This window comes from Agrilus planipennis, unplaced genomic scaffold (genome assembly GCF_000699045.2).
Source record: "Agrilus planipennis isolate EAB-ADULT unplaced genomic scaffold, Apla_2.0 scaffold16, whole genome shotgun sequence".
NCBI classification, from domain to species: domain Eukaryota; kingdom Metazoa; phylum Arthropoda; class Insecta; order Coleoptera; family Buprestidae; genus Agrilus; species Agrilus planipennis.
Window position 1 is genome coordinate 183,600 of NW_020438946.1, and position 22,287 is coordinate 205,886.

At 32.3% G+C, this 22,287-nt stretch overlaps 1 protein-coding gene across 5 annotated transcripts in view; it reads right to left on the reverse strand.

The window, feature by feature from the left end:
• The window catches only part of LOC108744688 (alpha-catulin), a 296,147-nt gene that overhangs the window by 162,204 nt on the left and 111,656 nt on the right, over positions 1–22,287 (reverse strand). For 3 of the 5 annotated variants that reach the window (XM_025974676.1, XM_025974678.1, XM_018480579.1), the window contains 2 exons: positions 21,040–21,246; positions 20,234–20,374 (listed from right to left, as the gene is read on the reverse strand). The exons of 1 other annotated variant lie outside the window; for it this stretch is intronic. In XM_025974676.1, coding sequence (XP_025830461.1) covers positions 20,240–20,374; positions 21,040–21,246 — 342 coding nt within the window. In that variant the 3' untranslated portion in view covers positions 20,234–20,239. Of the gene's footprint in view, positions 1–17,623; positions 17,953–20,233; positions 20,375–21,039; positions 21,247–22,287 lie in introns of those variants that run through there. One more of the 5 variants, XM_025974677.1, reaches the window with a different exon arrangement.

Sequence of the window (22,287 nt, forward strand, 5' to 3'; positions counted from 1 at the left end):
TAAAATAAGAAATAACGAATAATATGGAAAATTTTTAACTGACTTTTGGCAGTGAATATGCCTTGATTTCAACTTCGAAACAAAAAAATATTTAGTTTCAATCTCTATTAATAATGAGCGTAAAACTTTTTAATATGTTTAAATAATAATTAAAACTTTAAAATTGCATTTATTTCAGACAATTATAAATATTATCATTATATTATCAAGTAAAAACGAGATTTTCAGCTAATTTTTCATTTTTTCCTCGATAACCATTTAGTGAATTTGAATAACCTTACGCTAAAGTGATTCTCCAGAGTTCAAGTTACTTATTATAAAAAGTTTGAAATTTCTGGTAGCTTTCTTTCTGTTAATAAAAATAAATTTAATCTGTTCGGTTAACGAATCTCCATAAAATGTCGTGTAAAATTACAATTTTTTAAAATTTCAATAACTAGTGTTATCGATTTGTAATTTTTACAGGAGTTTTAGAATTGAATGGGGAACGTTCTTCCAAATTTTTATTTGTTTCGTAACATTTTCACATACCTCCCAAACGTCCTTAAACAATTAAATGTTTAAACCGCTATAACTCCGTTAAAAATTAGTCAAATACGTTACTTTTTGCATCAAAATTTGCAGCAGCCTAAACGGAATATTTTTTTGTATCTAATTTTCCGCGAATTTTGAGGTCTTTTGCCAATGGGCTCGGAAAACATTTGTTCTGTGAGAGATATGAAAGAAAGTCATCAATACGTTTTTTTTGTAAAGTGGCACTGTGAAAAACTTTTATTGAAACTTTTTCCATATTTTTCATATTTCGCGAGATAATCGAAATTGCAATCATTTTTGCAGATCCCCTCCTCCCCATGCTGAGCATATAATTTTCATTTACATATTCGTGTTTCTCACGAAATTTCCGATAAAATGACCCTTGTTTCAATCATCTTTACCATTATAAGGTACTCTTCAGTCATTTCCCTCATTTGACTGGACTATAAAGAGATTGCAAATCATCACGTACTACGTGCATTTTTTCGATGCTTCGAAATGTACCGAGTGGAACAATATTTATGCCGTTTTACAAACAAGAATCGTTATGTTAATATGTGTCTATTGGCCAAAAATTGTACCAAAGTTAATAAAGTGGGTATACTCTATCCCCAATAAAACTAAAACAGTAAAAATTTAATGTAATAAAAAGTTAGTTATGAATCAATTGTTATTTACAATAAACTAGTGATATTTTACTAAAAAATCAGTAATCAAAGCATTGTTCTATTAAAGCAACATTTATAACTAATGTGTTAGTTAATTTGTACTAATGTAATCAGTTACTTAATTAAAAAAGTACTGGTATTTTTCGTAAGTTGTTTGCAGTTAAGAAAGCATTATTACAATTTAAAACTATCCTTTGTCCTCGAAATTCTGATGCTTCAGCTAATTTTTTAACTGAATGTAGGCATAAGCATGTTATTGTAATAATGGCATAGATACTGTTCCCAGGTTCGTACATTACAAGTACATTTTTCGGTGAACTTTAGAGTAATAAAACTTGTGTAAGGACGTTAGGTGTTTCTTAAAGAAAACAGAAATCTTTAAATGTCATCTCTTTTACGCTAAAACGCCATATTTTTGTAATAAATGGTACAAACGTCTGCTAATAAAAAAAAACCAAATCATAACGAAACAAAGGTATCCGAAAATCAAGCGACGTTTTATGTTCGAATAAAAGAAAGAAACAAGCATCAACTATCCAGTTTCTCGTGTCGGAGTTCGTTATGGTTCGGCGTTTTTATTAATACTTCTCGGCTTTATTTACCAAAAGGGTCCAAACGCTTTTATTGTGTTAATTGTGTTGAAATGTAGCTTTTTGTCCCACGAACGCCTTTCAAAACGTTACCTTCATTTCTCCGCGATAACCGTTTTACGATCGAATGTATTTCTTTTTATTTCTTTCTGGAGTCGTTTCAACTTTTAGGGACAAGCTGCAAGTAATCTTCATGAATATTTTCTTCCTGAGAAATTTAATTTTCAACTGCGGCTTTCCTAATACTAAAAAGTGAAAACCATTTAAAAAAAGTGTTTTTTTTTTCCAGTTAAATTTCATTTGACGCATTGAAACTAAAAGTTTTGAAAAAGTTTTAGACATAAGTTGTATGCTTTTGGAAAGAAATGTTTTCGAAGGGGAAATTAGCTGGTGACCTTGGATGTGATTTTGACCTTGTTTCACAATAAATATATAACTGATCAAACAAATGCAAATAGAATGTTTTAATAAGAAACTTAAGGAATAGCGTTAAAATGAAGGTAGCGTTCTATAACACAGTGCTATGATTTGTAATTTAATAAAAAGCCCTAAGACTATTTACATACATAAGAAGCAAACCTATTATTTCAAAAATAATCTCCGATTGACAAAAAGTTCGATTATTTAATTGCTCAATTCGATTTTTCCTTAATATTAAACCTCGTTAATTGTAAATACATCGACACCTACTAACGATAAGAAATCAAGTGCTTAAACAACGGTTTTGGGTAAATAAAATAAATTCAGACAAGCACTGAAATGCCACCCAACAGTTAAAATGCTCAATTCGAAGTATTTCCATATTTATTTGAAATAAAATGAGCTTTTGAACGCTAAATGGTAACTGAAATTAAAAGCATAAAAGTAATTACCTTCAGTAACAAAACAACTAAAAACTATTTCAGTTACAGGAAAATTTTGACAAAAATAACCTACTTCAAGTAGATATACTGTAATCCTTTGGTATTCTTTCTACGAATATATACATAAAAAATTGCTTAATAGTAGTTAATATCTAATATTAATGTGAAACGTGGTTTAATTTTTATGTACTGGAAATTACCTCAAATTAATGAGGAAAATTGTTGCTGCTGTCACAATTTTCCTCATTAATTATTAAATGATTTTCACACCACTATTAAAAATTTTTTGAAGTATTTCATTTGATATTAATATATACATGCATTAGTTCGACGAATCTATGAACTAAAGTATTTTCATCGCATTTTCAGAGCAAAGTGCGTCACGGGTACCGGGTTCGATTCTCGGCGAGGGCGTGAAAGCAACAACAATTTTCCTCATTAATTTGTAGTAGATAAAAATTAAATCAATTTTCACATTAATTAATTGTTAATTAAAGTTTTCCGAAATAAACTTTTTTAAATCCGTATGCCTCCCAACCGACTAAATTGAAAAGAATTTAAATTATTTCTCTCCGCATCTAAAATTCCCTACTGATCGATGCAATTCAATCTCTACTTTGCCAATTTCAATATTAATTGACTCCGAAAACATCACAAATTAATTCATTAATTAAATTGGACGGCAATCGTTCTAATGAATTTATTAATTGAATGTTAAACGTATTCATTAAATCTTCTGCCTGCCATGAATTATATTTGTCGATGGACTATGTATATTTCGTTACAAAATTTTGCTTGTAACAAATACACTTATTTTCCGAAATTGGTTTTACTTTACCCTTAGATCCCTACATTATTTTTGACGTGACAACGTCTTATAATTCGATGGAGCCGCCTGCACGTACGAAAAAACATGACTCATGCGGCGTTACCTCGCTCTGAGGCGTTCCATTTAAGGCTTGAAGTGCAAGCGAGAGCGCGGAACGAGCGACAAAGAGGCACAATCGGCCTCCGCGTTCGGCAGCGTTCGACATCTGTCTCTCTCCTACTTAAGTGAGCGATGCGTCCGCGTGGACAGCTGCTATACAATAATACATTTCCATTTACCTCTTTTTCTATATCCATACAAAATATCTATCAAACAAATAAAATTAAAATTTTCTTTTGAAAAATGAAACCATTTCATCAGTATTTTCTTATGACGTTGTCACGTTCAACTATCGTCAGTAAACCGACTTTACAGACAACCGATTTTTTAAATAGTTCGGCGTTCATGTGTATGTAAATAGTCATAAACTATAAACCTGCCATTCGATACAACTTGTAAATGCTAATTTAAGTGTAAATACGTCGTAATATATATATATATAACAGAGCTTTCTAATCGGTGTTTCAATTACTATTAGGTACACACTCTACAAACTATTATTATACACATGAATAAACGCACTGTAAATACTCGACCTAGAATGTATTGAAATATATTTATCAACAATTTATTTTCCACAATTAATTGAATAGGGACATGCATTGTTACGTGAATGTATCTAAAGCTTTTGTTTTCGATGTTATGTAAGTAATAAACACTCAATATCTACATGTACTTATATGTAAAATAATAATAAAAATCTTTTTATGATTGTAAGAGAAATGAAGAGATGATTCTTATTTTTTTTTTATTATTTAAAAATTTGGTAATATTCAAGAGAATTTGTCTAATATTCTGATACGTTCTGGAAACTAATTTCAACAACAATAATTAAAAATGATACTGTTATGTACTTCACATTTATATTATTGTTAGAGGGTGAACGTCTGTCGCACATGACATTATTATTCGGAGCAAAAGCCAAAAGCACAACATAGGAAACGAATTATAAAGCCACTTTCACACAGTGAGATAACGACACGAGGTACTCACGCGATTTATCGTACCGTATCGGAACGCCGCTTTCACATTATGCGACTAAATATTGTTTCGACAACGTTCCAAGTTGAAATGCGAGCCTACCTGTCCTCGCAGTGTTGTCTGATTTAGTTGTACGTATCTAACGGATTGGACTAAATGCTTTATTTCGTAATTGAATGTTTTTTTATTTTTGAGAAAGACATTTTAATGGCTGCAAATTGCAGTTAGAACTACTAGAATATCATACACGTGTGGCGGAAATGAATATCGACAACCATGGACAAAGATAAATTGGTGCGACACACAACATGTGTGAAAGCGTACATTTGGTTACATTAAATATACGTGTCGTGCAGTATTTTTACCGCACGATTTGTTAATACTGTATTTGCGACATATTTTACTGCAACGATTTTAATATCGGATCGCATCAGTGTGAAAGCGTCCGTTTCAACTCAATTTATTTTGGATATACTTTACTGCACATGCTGTAAATTGTGTCTTCATCCCACTGTGTGAAAGTGGCCTAAGTACGGATCTTATACATGCGACCGACGTCCGCTTCCTAGTTATTATCATTTAACTGTACTACCCTTGAAGCTATTGTGATATTTGTTAGATTGTATTCTATAAGCTAAACGTGTAAGTTTAGTGTAAATAGATAGCTACGGGAATGAATAGTGTCTGCTACAATTTCAAAAAAAAATCATAAAAATTACTACCATACACGGTTCAAACAAGACTGTATGATGATTACAGATAATTAATGAATTAATGGAAAACAAAATGAAATAAATTCGTAATTTGACTAAAGTGTTATTGATAAAAACTAACGTATAAACGAATAGTACGAAAAACGTTATAATTTAATAATCCTATTCCAAAACAGCCGTCAAATAAAATAGTAAATTATAAATAACACCTCTGTAAGTTTAATCAAATGAATCGAGTTATAATGTAATAGCGCTCAGTGGCGGCTCGTGATGAAATGAAACGGGTGCTCTACAAATGAAGACAAAATTTACGTAATGTTAGCTGAATTGAATGCAGCTCGATGACACTTCTAAATTCACGGCTTTAAGCTAGTAAATATGGGTGTTAAGTTAAAGTAGTGTACAGAGCCTGATACGGCGCCGTTCGGTAATAAAAGATACAGCAACGCGCTGAACTAAAAACCGGACGGCCGGCAAAAGGCGGTTTCACACAATCACATCAGTGTCGGATCAGTGTTATTCTATCAACTAATTTTAACGATTAGGTCATAAAAATCGATAAATATCTCGTTGTTTTGGCAGTTTTACAGTTTTGCAACACCTGTACACCAGCCGCCCCTGATGGCACTTTTCATGAAGTTATATGAAATGAAAAACATGTATCACTTTTTTGTTATAAAATAAAAATTCATTCATGTAGGTACATTAATTGATGTCAACGTATTCACTCGTAAAAAAATACAAATGTAAATCATTTTATTGTACTTTCAATAAAATATTAAAAATTAATTTTATTCGTTCAAGAAGTTTCAAATGATCTTGATAAGAATTGTTCTTACGTTTTCCCCCATCTCAAAAAAGTAATGAGCTCAAACCAAGGGTAATTTAAAAAACAATTATGATAAAAAAGTTTCTTCTTCTAAGAAGGAAACTGCTTTTAAATGTTGTGATAAGTAAATAATCTACATTAATCGTAAGTACACTGGTACATATGTAAATGTATATGGATGAGGAAGGGTTTTGTAAGCCAATCTAAAAAAATTTATGTAATTTTTTAAAAGCGTAAGTGAAAGAAACTTTATGTTGTACTGAAAAGATATGTCTCTAATAATATTTTAGGTATTAGTACGTTAATATACATGCATATTATTATACATTATATTTACTTATTATTATATTTCTACACAGGTAGATGTGTAGAGATAAAATCATTTTGAACTGTTCGCATTTCGAGAATGGGAATATGATAAGCCGCTGTTACAGATTGTAAAGGAATTGTCTGTATCCTTTATTAATAGAATGTGTCATAAATGATATTTATAAATAAACTACATTTATATTATTTTTGATTCTTATTTAAATTCATATCTCAAAAAACTATGAAATTAAAAATGTACCTCTTTTTCCACCAATATATGTTTTGCAAAATATACAGAAATCATCATCATCATAAGTCAGTTCTAAGACTGGTTCCTCCACTGTTCCTTATCCAGCGCTAATCATCACATATCCCTAAAGCTAAAATAACCCATGTCCTTAACTATTTGCGAACAGTAATCTAATCTACGTCTACCTCTATCCCTCCTAACTTCCGTTTCTGCCTCTAATATGTCTCTGACTAGACCTTCATGCCTGAGATGTCCTCGTAACCTAATTCGCCTATTTCTTATTGACTTCCGTAGAGTCCTCTGTTCTATTCTTTCTAATACCTCTTCATTTCTAACCTTCTCTATCCACCGTGTCCTCGTCATTCGCCTGAAACACCACATTTCGAACGCTTCTAACCTTTTCTTTTCCGCCGCGCCCACTGTCCATGTTTCGCACCCATACAATGCCGTGCTCCAAACATATACCTTTAACAACCTTTTTTCGAATTTCTAAATTAACCGTTAGCAAGCATAGAAGTGACTTCTTTTTATTAAAGGCGACTCAATCCTGCGCTATCCTCTGCTTTATATCCCTACTACTCCTTCTGTCCTGACTTATCTGACTTCCTAGATAGATAGAATCGGCCACTTCATCTAATTTTTCATCTCCTATCTTTATATTCGCTCTTTCCCTACTTTTCCTTCCCTTGCATACCAGTATTTTTGTTTTACTTTTATTTATTTTCATACAGTACTGTTTTATCAATACCGCTTCCACTTTATTGAAAGCTATCTCTAACTCTTCCTTGCTAGATGCTAAAACTGCTATATCATCTGCGAATCTAAGCATACTACCTAATATTTGGTCTCTGTATATTTATCCCTGCAGTTGTACTGTCTTTAATGATGTTGATCGCGTCTTCGATGTAGTATAGATTAAAAAGTAGAAATATTCAACAATTAATAAACAGTTATGGTAAGTATATATAGAGAAACTTGGTATTTAAGAAGAAAAGGTAAAACCCCCAAGCAAAAAGGTATTGAATTAGAAAAATTACTACAAATCATACTATATTAGGAATGTTCTCGAAAATATTTAATATTCGCGTTTCATAACTGATTTATGAGTTTCTAAGATTTTTGCGTTACTTGTTATGTTGTTTTGATTTGATTATTTCTTTAAAATAATTTAATGATCTTCGATGATCGTTTATTTGTCGCCAGCATTATTAGTTACCTGCATTATTTTAGCATTTTACGTATTAAGACTAAACAAGTTTCTTTTAATTTTATTGTTCACTTTACAGTTTCTTTTTATGTCAGTAAAATAAGTTTTAACTCTTTAATTATTTATGGTTTAGGTAAAAAGTAGGTTGATGAAAAGTCAATTATCCTTTATTTTTCTACTGTTAATGGTAGAACTTTTCAAATTTTGAGGTATTCCCTACTCAATAAAAACAAAATCATAGAAATTGAATAACCCACTGCTAAGTTATGTGTGTAGAATATTAGTTAGCAGGTAGAAATTCAATAGATGAACAATCAATCTTTCCCTATTTTTCTACCCATAGGGGTGAACTTCGGTTTCTAAATTTAAATGGGACCAACGTCGATATATACGCCATCAAATAAAAAAAGACTACGTTGTAAAAACACACATACATCTTTACGATGAACAGTTTAATTTCATTTTATATTTTTGTAATAGTCTAAATATTCTTTTATTAAGCAAAGTTCATTTAAATGTATAATTTAATGCAAACGTTGCTAATTTTAACCCAAAAGTATTCGTGTGTTCATGCAATTCCATGAGCTGTTAATGATATGTGTAAATCATTTATACAAATTGGATAATAAAATGGAATAAAAAGATTCAGTATCGAGTTTACGATTGAATTGCGTTTCTACATTTCCAACCGTCTAAATACTTGTTTCTGTCATATTTTCCTTTTGATACATAATATGAGTAAAAATGTTTTACATTTGACCCTCGGTAATTAACCTCGTAATGTACATCCGGTATATTCAAGTAAATACGGCTAATCAACTAAAAATACAGCAAAATGTAATTCAGTGACTTGAAGGTTAATTCCCTAATACCCTTCCGAAAAATAAATGTAGAGTTAGTAAATAATAATTCTATTGAAACTACATATTAGATTCAAGAAGGTATAGTTAGGACATTAAAAATCGGCATAGTCCGTAATAAAACTGTCTTCTGTTTACTTTTACATACGGGAGACGTTGAGGGAATATTCTAAACATAGAAAAGAGATGCCAGGTCGGAACTGCAGCGGACACTTATAAAGAAAAAGGAATAACATTGTACCAATTGATGTGTAAGAGAAAGAGATGCATATAGACGACATTTGAGCAAGTTACCAGCATCGGACTTTAAGGAAAGTTCAACATTCTCAGGAATTTAGGAAAGCAAAACGTTTGTTTAAAAGTATTACTCCAGCCAGACAGTTATAAACTCGACCCTGATCTTTTGCGTACCTAAACAACTTTTAACCGCTGCACGACATACTATTATTCGGCTATCTCTTTTCACTATTTCTGCACAACTCATAAAGCATTTCCTGACTTAACAAGGGCGTATTCAAAGCGCAGCAAATGGCTGCAGTCCCAAATGGAAACAAGAAAGAAGGTAGTCAATTCTCACCGACAATTTATTGTGGACTTCGTCAGTTTTAATCGTCCGAACTATATCTTATAGTGAGTAACTAATTACGCATATAAGTAAGGTGGAAAATTAAAGATCATGGGTTCCAAACATAAGCACAGATATATGTTGTATGATTTAATCAAAAATTGCTCACTTATATTCAATCGAAACACAACTTAGATATTCACCTTGGAAGACCACTTACGTAGATGATATAATATTATTACAGTAAAAGTTATAAGCATACATAATAAATGTTAACATATTCTCACATCGCACATGTTCTCATCACATAATAATTAAGGGGACAATTCAACATTTAAAACACTAAAAAAAAAAAACATTTTATATGTATAACAGTACATCATATCCATTTACTTTATACGTATGTATGTACAAACAGTATGAAAATTGCACAACACTAGCGGCAATCATAGTAATTTTTACGGAAAGTAAACAGCATCAACAATTTAACATTTCGGGGTGCTTATTCAAGAAATGTTTAATCGTTAAGTGTTTTATTTAAAACATCAAAGTGACGTAAATTAAATTTTAATTTATCCAAAAATTAATGTATTAATTTTTTTAATACTTGCACTGCCGCCCCACCCTTGTACCAATAACTATAAGTACTTATATAAATGCTGCCGAGGTAAATGTCTAGATAATGGGTGGGTGGGATCGAAGAAGGAGGTCTCCCCCACCACTGTACCATAAAAAGTTCGTGGCGGTCTCACCCCATAAAAAGTTATAGGGGTTGAAAGTTGATTATTTTGACAATTTTCATACACTATAATTCAAATAAAATTCAATAAAATGATTATTTTCAANGACAATTTTCATACACTATAATTCAAATGAAATTCAATAAAAAAAATATTTTCAAGCGGGTGGAGGTGGGGGATCGAAAGAAGGTGGTCACTTGAACAAAACCCGATAACCTAATCTAACCTACCCTATTGATAGAGATATTTATATGATGTTTTATATAACTTTCTCAATATTTTTCCATTAGTTTTACCTTTAAATATTGTTTAAGAATGACTATATAAATATTTACATGCCTAGAAATGTATAAAAATTGGCATATTTATTAATTTTGAACCCCTATAACTTTTTATGGGCGTGAGACCGCCACGAACTTTTTATGGTACAGTAATGGGGGAGACCTCCTCTTTCGATCCCCCCTATCCCCACCTCCGAAGGGGTGGGGGCCATCATCTAGACATTTACCACTGCCGATGTTAAAATTTTATGCCTAGTTTTCCACTCCTTACTAGAAGATTCCTGACATACGGCGTCATCTATTGAGATTGTTTAACACTTCAACAATGTGTTGTAATATAAAATCCGCCAGATTTCGCATGTGGCCATACAAGATGGTACCACAGGTTGTATTTGCATTTGTTATTCTTTATCAAAGGAAAACATTTCAGATCTTATTATAAATTCCCCTAGCACTTTAAATAGGAATAATTGTAATAACAAACATGATTTATTTAAGTGTACAAGCTATCAAAAGGTCTACCAGCTATTTTGATTGTACCAGTTACACAAGTATTAGGGTAAGTAACAAATAAATTAAAAAACAATTCTACATTACATAATTCTAGATTACAGTATTTGGAACATTGTCTTTTCTAGTATACCCTAAATGTGTTATATTGAAAATACTTATATTGTTTATTACAGGGAAATATCACTGTTCTGTATGGATTATTATTAGTATTATCAATACCATATCAACAAAGCTGATCTGCAACAAGCGTTTTGCTATCATATAACAGATAACAAGCTCGCAAATGTGTTTCTAAATTTTGCAATGTTTTTTTCTTTATTGTATAGTTGCAAAACTGTTGAAAATCAGCCTTTAAACATTAGCTTAACACTAATTACACTAAGTATTGTATTCTACTGAAGACTTGCTAGAACATTGGTGTTTTTAACATATCAACAACTCTATACAACATTTTAATTCTTTAATTTCCCATTTTGGAAAAAGAAACGGCATTTTTATCCCGACTGCAAGTCAAGAACTGTGTAAACTATCCAACTTTCGATCAGAAATTCAAAATTGAATCTTTCTATAAAATTATTCATTAACAATATTCCGCAAAATCGAGTTAAAAAAATTGCAATAAACATATTTTTTCGTACGGTTAATTTTTTTTTTTTTTTTAATAAATAATAATGAATATAAACGATTATGATAGGTAACATCAGGTACGTACTAATTATACGTAATTTTTTATTAATCAAATAAATACTGTGATATTTTACCTATAGGATTTTTCGTGAAGCAAAATAATGACTTTATTGTACGTAGTACGTATCTAATAATGAACATTGTTGTTTAAACAATATAAAAAACTATTTGCCCCCGTTGCTGAAAAATAAAAAGGGAAAATCTTCATTAGATATGTCATTAAATTTTGATACGAGAAAAATCCTATATATTGTAAAGTCTTGCAAGTATTTAATTTATATACATCAGGGGCGTACACACCGTTGCGACTAAAGGGTGCATTTAATAACGGATGTAAGATATTCTAATTTTGAACTACCCTATGTTGATGATAACATTGAAAATAATATTGCATGTAACTCAAATTGAAGTAAACATTAAGATTTTTGTGTTTTTGTTACATTTACTTTTATAAACTTTTTCAGCTAATGAAATATTTCCGATTCTTTATCAACCACTTTAAAAAAAATCTAATTTATACAGCTACAAAGTGTCCTGTACGCCCCTGATACTATATTTGATGAAAACATAGGTATTAAGAAAATACTGCTTTTGAGAAGAAGTCTTATTTTAAATTTAAAAAATTCTATTCTGGAGTACCTGTCTGGGATCACGAATTAAAAATTGAATATTTCCGTAAGCTTATTGAATTATAGTTTGCTAGTAATGCAATAAATCGCTTACTAAATATTACGAATTCACTGGCCCGACTCTGTTTCCTACCTCCTGACATAAACTAACAAGAAATTGTTCTTGACGCTCAAACTTTGGTTTCAGAGACCTGAATTCAATAAAATATTCATTTATTGTTCCTCTTTTATTCTAAATTAGCACCATTTAAGCACTAACCGGCGTTGATTAATCCTATTTATTATGAAAACTAAATGGATGACAACTATAAAACGAAACTTGCTATGAGATTGATTGTCTATGTATGATTTAAAAAAATTAATGTTCCTAGTACGTAAACATATCATTTCCAATGATCCTAATAAACAACTATCTATTGTACCTACATAATAAATAATAACGAATTAGTTGTACGGTGTAACTTTGTTAACGATTTAGTGATGCAAGTTCATTTACATCTCCTACCTTTATTGAGAGACTAATTGAGTGACTTCAAAGTCAAATAACTCATTTGCTTATAATCGTATCATCAAATGATACTAAATCGTTCCGAACAATGTTCTCTCTGATATCTAATTGTTAATTAACTAAATTAAACAATGGGTCGTAAGAGAAGATACCACAGGATTGAAGGTCAGAAAATTGAATGCTGAAGTCATCTGAGTGACCAATAACTTGAAAATGTTGAATAATTGGACAAATATTTATAGCCAAGAAACTCTAAGTGAATCATTATGTCAACAAAGCATTTGATAAAAAAAATCGGTTGTCTGTAAAGTCGGTTTACTGACGATAGTTGAACGTGACAACGTCATAAGAAAATACTGATGGAATGGTTTCATTTTTCAAAAGAAAATTTTAATTTTATTTGTTTGATAGATATTTTGTATGGATATAGAGAAGGAGGTAAATGGAAATGTATTATTGTAAAGCAGCTGTCCACGCGGACGCATCGCTCACTTAAGTAGGAGAGAGACAGATGTCGAACGCTGCCGAACGCGGAGGCCGATTGTGCCTCTTTGTCGCTCGTTCCGCGCTCTCGCTTGCACTTCAAGCCTTAAATGGAACGCCTCAGAGCGAGGTAACGCCGCATGAGTCATGTTTTTTCGTGCGTGCAGCCGGCTCCATCGAATTATAAGACGTTGTCACGTCAAAAGAAAAAAAATGATACTAAACGCATGCTCTCCTTGAAAAGTAATTGATAATTAAATAGGACGTCAAAGAACCAGAAGATTGAAAGCCAAAGTTAACTGACTTGTGCAAACTCTCTTGACAAATGACTTGAAAAATTTGAACAATTGGACAAAGGTTTACAGCCCAAAAAGTCGAAGTCAGTCGGCCAATTATATATCAACAAAAAGAATAGAAATGACATTACATCGAATCAAAAAAATGCTCTCGTTGATGTATAATTGGTATCTAATTGAATGTAAACAGCGAGATGTCAAAGAGCAGGACAGAAAATTGAAGGCTGAAGTCATCTGACTGACCAATAACTTGAAAATGTTGGACAATTGGACAAAGATTTATATAATCAAGAAACTCTAAGTGAGTCAGCGAACTCTAAGTCATTATATCAACAAAATATTAAAAAAAAAAAATACTAAACCCGTCTAAAGTTATGTTCTCTTTGATAAGTAATTGATATTTGAATAGGACGGCAAAGAACCAGAAGATTGAAGGCCAAAATTAACTGACTTGTGCAAACTCTCTTGACAAATGACTTGAAAAAGTTGAACAATTGGACAAAGGTTTACAGCCAAAGAACTCGATGTCAGTCAGCGAAACTTAAACTATCATATCAACAAAGCCATCGACAAAAAGAAAAGAATTATGGCAAAAGTTCACCAACTGATAACACCGCATTTTACTGTGTGGAAGGTAACGTAGCGGTTGTGGTAATACGAACTTTCGAACATTCAACTAATTATCAATTATAAGTATACACTAAAGAGATCGGTTTGGTATCACTTAATGTGAAATGAATTATTTGACTTCGAAATCGCTTATTTATTCTTCCTATGACCCTCTCTGCAAAATTAATCAGAATCTTTCACCGAATATTAAAAATAATGAAACTATTTTAGTTTAATCTAATCGAATATTAATTAATGCAATAGCATACTTAGCTTACTGTTTTTGGTCAATCGTACGCAGTAACTATCGTAGCTTGATAATTTAATCAGTATCGACAATTATTATTTATTTACTGGAACTCAAACTATGCGGTAAATGATAAATAATTATTAACACTACAGTGTGTTTTTTCTTCAACGGGCTAACTAAAACATCGAACAATTCTCTGTAATTTTTCACTACCTAATGAATTTCTTTTAGAAACCGAATAATATTTTTTAAAATAGTTTCTTTCATCTTTTACATTTTTGCATATACCTAAAGCTGAATTTTAAAAATCCAACATTACAATTTGCTTTTCAGAAAGTTTCATTACAAACAATATACAGAGTGTTTTTAAAATCACCCAAATTATTATGGAAAAAATACAAAGGCGTAGTTATGAAAATGTGACAGAATTTTGAAGGTTTCCCAGATGTTCAAACGGGTTCACAACTTTCGAAACATTTCTGCTGCAGGTTTTCGTCAATTTTCAGTTAAAGAACTGCTCATAAATACTTATTTAGAATCAAAAATTACACTAGCTAAAAAATCAAATATTAACATATATTTTGCAATTAAAATTGTTTTAACAACTACCTCCTTTTTTAATTTCAATATTAAATATGTACCTTTTGAAGGTTAGGTTGTGGTTAGGTTAGGTTCCTCTTATATATTTTCTTAATTTTTTTCAACCTCTTTCAACTTAAATCGCCAATCATCTAATAAGGTAGGCTAAGGTTATTACTATTAGTTATTAATTAACTATAGTTAAATTGTTGACTAGTCATTCTAAATTATATAGTCAATATTCAATATTAGATTCAAGTAGTTATATACCATTTCTAAGCATATAAATTCGCTTTCATTGTGGCATAGTGTACGCGCTAAATAGATAAACTTTTGCTGTTGTTTCGTTTCACAATAAGACTCCTCAACTATTCACTGGAACGAGATACGTANTATTAATTATACTTCGTTTAGTTTCTGTAGCGATGTGACCTTTAGTTTGACCGGCGCAAAGTAGAAAGGCTAGGAAAGGAAGGAGACAACTCTCTGCCAAACTCTTAACCGGTCAGGAGCGTATAATCTGTACAGTACTGCACGGAAAAATTGACCATTTTATTTACTAAAATTGCATTGCTTAAATGTGCTGTTATTTGTACCAATTACTACTGAAAATATCAACGATATGTTTATTTATATTTTAAGACATATTAAAGGCTTTAACGCTTGTTTTCGACTCGCACTACTATTCATGATTGAACAAAACTTTTGGCAGGTACTGTATGAAAAAGTATGTTTAATGAACAAGAGTCGAGAGTATAATGAGCTTTTTTTATCCCTACATACGATTTTGTCAGCGCGCACCCAAGACATTCAAAGGGGCACATCGCTAGAGAAAGTATATGAAGTATAACTATAGTTAAATTGTTGACTAGTCATTCTAAATTATATAGTCAATATTCAATATTAGATTCAAGTAGTTATATACCATTTCTAAGCATATAAATTCGCTTTCATTGTGGCATAGTGTACGCGCTAAATAGATAAACTTTTGCTGTTGTTTCGTTTCACAATAAGACTCCTCAACTATTCACTGGAACGAGATACGTATACGAATAATAGTTTTCGCTCGCATACTTGAAGGGGGGGCTGGGGGGTGACTAACTCTTCCTCCTACCCTTCCATCAACCATTTAGTGCGAGTAAATAGTTATCCACAAGAGAATCTGGTTTAAGTGAACACTACAAGTAGCTTTCCACATATTACACTGGTGCAGAACTTTCACAAAGTAAAAGCTAACTCTATGTTGTATTTAACAAAACCGGAAGTAACTTGATAACATTAACATAGATTTTCAGTCCTTTCTACCGAAAATTAAGTGATTTACCAAACACTCTGTATATAAGTTTGTTTAATCTCAACATTTCTAATGCCGTGTAATTATTTTTGACCTTGAAAAATATTCATTCCCTTACGGTGACCTGTATTGTTCTACTTAGATGAATTGGAGCCTCAAATTGTACTTTTTAGCTTTAGAAAAGCACTGAACTGGAATCATTAAAAATAAAACGCCTCGAGACTAAGAAATAGTCTAGAAAGGGTGCAGTTACACAGCTTATTGTAAACGTTACCGTATTATAAAATACGCTCATTTTTATCTTACGAACTAGGTTAATAAAATATAGATACAATGTATATATATATTACATATATTCAAAATGAGTCTTTTTATTCCAACCGTAAATAAAACGCTTCATTAATTCTAAGAAACCAATGCAACTTTTAAGCAACGATAAGAAAATTTGAGGTAAATATTTACTTCAGAGAGAATTGCTTGTTGAACCGTTTAATTATACAAAAAAAAAGGAGTATGTACTTTTTCTCTCTATTTACGTATTTATTTAACCGGTATGTACATAATAATAAATATTATTTAATCGATTGCAGCTAACAGTTGCCACTGACAGCTGTGCGCTGCGCGCGCAACTTGCTTTAGACAATGCGCGCGCAACTTCCGTTGCATGCTGCGCGTGCAACATCCGTAGCAGGCTGAAAGTTAGTATAACTCGAAAAACTCGATAATACTGATAATATAAAAGCAAAATAAACATATTTATTCATTTAGTGGATATTCAAATTATTGTAGCCATTATTATCTGTCCCAACGTTAGTATTAAATTAATAATATCAATCGCCATCTGAAATGAATATTAACCATTTAAACAGAGAAACATTGCCGTTCCTAAATCATTACATAAACGAATGTCCTAGAACAACAAGAAGGAGACTCGAGTGCNTAAAAAATAAATATCGCACATCTATGAGTATTATATATTTGATTTGAAGAACATTGATTGTACCAATCACTTGAATTTAGATTTTTGTTGCATAAGAAGGCTAGCTTCCGGATTTGTTATTTCCGATTTTTATAATGTGATTGGCATTAAAACACGCTCACCTTCAACGAAATTTCCTTTCCGAGGCTTTGTGTCAGCCCAATCACATATTGTGTCAATACTTATCATTTTATCGTAATTTAAGAACTTGGAAATTGCACGGTACACTATAGGAACTACGATAAATTTTCCCTAATCGACGCCATGTTTTTAGGTTCCTATTTGACGGATCCCAATATGTGATAGCATTTAATATCGCGTATAACTCAAGAGCGTAGTTCTAATTAAAAATCGGAGAGCACAGGTCATTCATAGAATTTCGATTTCTTTCGTATGACACCTCTCACGCAAATCTAATTTGAAATAGCGGTTCCGTTGCAGCTTCGTCCGCAGTATACGAGGGGATATTCAAATTATTGTAGCCATTATTATCTGTCCCAACGTTAGTATTAAATTAATAATATCAATCGCCATCTGAAATGAATATTAACCATTTAAACAGAGAAACATTGCCGTTCCTAAATCATTACATAAACGAATGTCCTAGAACAACAAGAAGGAGACTCGAGTGCGCCTCGAGTCTCCTTTGTTGCGCCGGGACATCCCCAACTGTCATAAACTTTGATCTTGGCCTGTTGCCCCGCCTCCTTTGCTATCTCCTCCACCGCCACCGCCGCTCGACGATCCACCTTCTCCTCCCCCGCCGCGTCCTGTTCCCCCACTTCCACCTCTGAACTCCAGTTTATACTAAAAAACATTATCCGTCAATTCATTTTCTAGAAAACACTAATACAATAATTAATAGCAACAAGCAACAAACAAAAGCTATTTAAAAACGCCCTTAAATATGTACAAAAGCAACCCTTGTGATTAACCATAGAGTCTCAAATCATTAGTGTGTGAACATATTAACAATTATTTGAAAAAGTGTCAAGGACATTTGGTATTTTGTTTTCTGTAAATTTTAAAAATAATTTATAAGAAGTCATTTTCTTAATAATAATTTACCCCGCACCCGTTCATAAGCATTAAACTATTAAATACACGTATTACTTGATTAATTAATAAACATTTCTCATTAAAATAGTGTACACGAAGTATCCCAAAATCCCCCTAGCTTTACTACTAATGTAGTTATTTATATATAAATCACTGACATAGCAATATACGAATGAAACATAAAATAGCGGGAAACATACTGTCAAAGGTAAGCAATGAGGTAGCAGGTGCCTAGATTCTATTGGATATCTGTACTGCACACGTGCCAATAAGCACCTTGCTGATACAGAGACAGCCAATAGAATCTAGGCATCACCGTATAAGCGTCACCCAACCTATCCTAAGAGGCTACACTGTTCTTATCTACAACGACTCTATGCCCTATGTAAATAATTTGAATATTAGCTAATATTTTCAGCGATAATTATGGCTAGCACCGTACAAGCTTTAGCATTATTTGTTACTGTGAAATTTTGTAAGTAATATTCGTGCCTCATTACAAAAAAAATCAGGAACAGGAACGATAAACTGAAAAAAAGATAAGCCTCGTTAATATAATTTTTGTACAGTTCATAATTACGATTTGCCTTAGTTTTGTACAAAGTAAAGTAATTTAATCAATTTGAGAAGTTAAGAACATATTTGTTTCGTCCTTTTGATTTCTAAAATATACACTATGTCTGACCAGTACTCCGGAAAAAATTAAGGGAAATGAAGGTACATGAAAAAGAAGTAGAATGTTCCACCTCGCACCGCTCAGTGAAATATGTAAACAAGAGGACAGTGACCTTACCGAAAGTCCTAATTGCTCCAATACATTGTTTTTGCTTGATATTTCCACATTCAACTTATTTTTGTATTTTGTAGTAATACTACGAACGCCAATGAGTTTACTAATCATTACGTACAATTGACTTGTCTACGTATGAACTGTTGCGAAGGTCACGAATAGGTATGTGTGTTTCGTTGAAATCCGATAATCGTTGACGGCTCGTTAACCGGGGTACTTTTTGTGCACTGTTTTTACATCCCCTACGTTATAGTACTATGACAAGATGTACTCTACAGTGCCTGCAGGTGTTACCCTTTAAATACTCCGGAATACTGACGAAACATAGTGTATTCATAAAAAAAAAATTTTTCATAAGCTTGACATTAGCTCTACTAATGTTATATACATATATACAATATCACGTAACGTTATTAAAACTAAAACTTTTAAGTTGAAGGCTAAAGTTTTGAAATTAGTTTCTGTTTTATATACGAGAGGATCAGTAACAACTTCGGAGAAAAACGAGTAAGACATCACTTCAATTTCCACATGCGATAAATTTTTTTTCAAGTTGATAGTAAATGATTAAGTGTAAATTTGTGTTAATAGATCACAGTTAAAGCAGTCCGGCTAAATTTTCATTTATGGTGAAATGACAAAAAAATTTAATAATCAATAANATATCGCGTATAACTCAAGAGCGTAGTTCTAATTAAAAATCGGAGAGCACAGGTCATTCATAGAATTTCGATTTCTTTCGTATGACACCTCTCACGCAAATCTAATTTGAAATAGCGGTTCCGTTGCAGCTTCGTCCGCAGTATACGAGGTCTGTTCAAAAAGTACCGCAAATTTTGTGTGTTTTTTCAGAAATTATTTATTTATTTTTTCCCCTTCAAAGTAATCCCCATCAGATATTATAAGCTTGTGTTAACGTTTTTTACAAACCTCGAAACGCTTCAAAAAATAATTTTTTATGATTTTGTTCAGCTCCTCCTTCGATGCCGTCTTTATAACCTCAATAGCAACATTGTACAACCCTTTTTTTAAACTACAATATTAATATACAGATCATAGTTTTCTTTTAAGAATTTTTAAAATGTAAATTAGTTAGTTTTGTAAATTTAATTCAGTTGCTGATTTAATTATTTAAAGCCGGACCAGACCACCTTTAAAAGTGACAGTTTAAAACAGCAACTTCCGTTAGTAAGTTACATAAAAATAAAATTGAAAAAAAGAGTGTCACCGATTATTTATTCGTTGTTATCTGGGTAATGTTGCGTATTCACCAAAAATGCATAATCTGTTTAAAGCTTGAGGGCTTAGTTGAAACGGTAAATGTTTTCCGTCTAATGACACGCATGGAAATTTCACCCTTTGCGGCATTGACAACTGGTACTATTAAAAATTATAATGTCAATCGATATGAAATAATCTAGAAAAGCTAGGATGTAGAACAACTGAATCTACAGGGTGTTTCTGAAATATGTGGTAAGCTTGTAGGAGATCATAAGGCACTATGGCCCCAAAGTATTTGAAAGTAGAGACAATAGCCAATCCGGTTCTGATAGATCAGACAGAATACAAAAATGTAACGCCTTATTCAATCAGTTGATAATTAACAGCATCTGTGTTGTATTTCTTTCGTTATTTGTTAGATTAGATTACATGTAATTGATGATATTTATGTTACAGACAACCTGTAGTAGTTCTTTGTGCTTTTAACGTTATAAGCTTGTACGTACGTAGTCAATCGAAGACATTGGCAGTAGGTCCGTGTGTCACAGTCATAGGTCAGTGTAGAACACTTTTTTCTTCTTAACCACGCTGCTGTACTCACCGTGCGTTTGTCTATTGCATCCAGTTCCAAACATTGCCACATATTTCAGAAATACCCTATATTTATTTGTTGATAACTCAAATCGGTCTATTGTTTGAAGACCGAATTAAAACCATTTGGTTCACTAATACTTGTTTGACTTTTTGTTTCTCTTCGAATTCACTACGTATTTAAATCACTAAATTATTAAGGCTGCAATAAATAGTTACGTAATACTACATACCTTGGTGGCGCATTCAAAACAGGTTGTGACAACCTTTGATATGACGTTCATAAGATTCTTCGTTTCCTGTATCACGTTATCGACTTTGGTGAAGGTCGCTGCTTTACCGACAGTGTGGTCCTTAACAGTGAATTGCAGTCTTTGTACGAACGTCGGCACCTTATCTAAATGCTCTAAGAGCTCTTTTTTATTTGCACCTCCAGGAACCTAGAGCCGCAAAGTGGATTATATTGCACAAAACAATACATTCGAAGGAAGAAACAAGCAAACCGGTGCAAGACAATTAAATAAAATAAATGTAAATAAGGAAACTTTACAGGGTGATTTATAATCTTTTTTAGTCAACTGTGAACCTCTATCTCCATATAAATAAAATAATAATAAAGTCCGTTGATATGCACTTGATAGGCTTTCATCAAACTTTTTAATTCCATTTCGCTATAGGTTCAATACCTTTTGGATGGTGACCGACGTGATTTCTCATTTGAATGTTAACAGGGGGGGGGGGTCACATTAATATGAACTCCCAAAACAAAAAGAGAGGGGTATAACTTTTTGGGTAGTGACCGCAGTGATTTCTCACTTGAATGTAGATGGATGGACTTTCTACATGAATGAGGACTCCAAAACAGAAAGTTTAAATAAATTCATTTCATATATTGAAGGTCCATAACGTTAAACAAGTTTTAGGTGATGATCGCCGCGATTTCTCATTTGAATGTTGTGTTATAGGCGGATGATGAGGGTAACGTGGGTAGAAAAGGTTAGAAATGAAGAGGTATTCGAAAGAATAGGAGGACTCTATGGAAGTCAATAAAAAATAGGCGATATATAGGTTGGTAGCACATCTTCTCAGGCATAAAGGTCTAGTCAGAGACATATTAGAGGCAGAAACAGGAGTTAAGAGGGGTAGAGGTAGACCTAGATTAGATTACTGTTCGCAAATAGTTAAGGATGTGGAATGTTCTAATTTTAGGGAAATGCGAAGTTTAGCTCAGAATAGGAAAGAGTGGAGGTACGTGACCAACCAGTCTTAGGACTGACGACCTTATGATGATGATGATGATAGGGGAGACAACCCCATTAATACGAACTGTCAAAGCAAAAAGGACCAAACAACTCATATAGGCAACTATCGGAAATTTAAAAATTAAATTTATTGTAAGAGATTTCTCTCTTGTTAATGTTAATAGAGGGAGGAGGCTACACGCTATCCCCCCTCCTCCCCAACAGTGGTTACAAAAACCT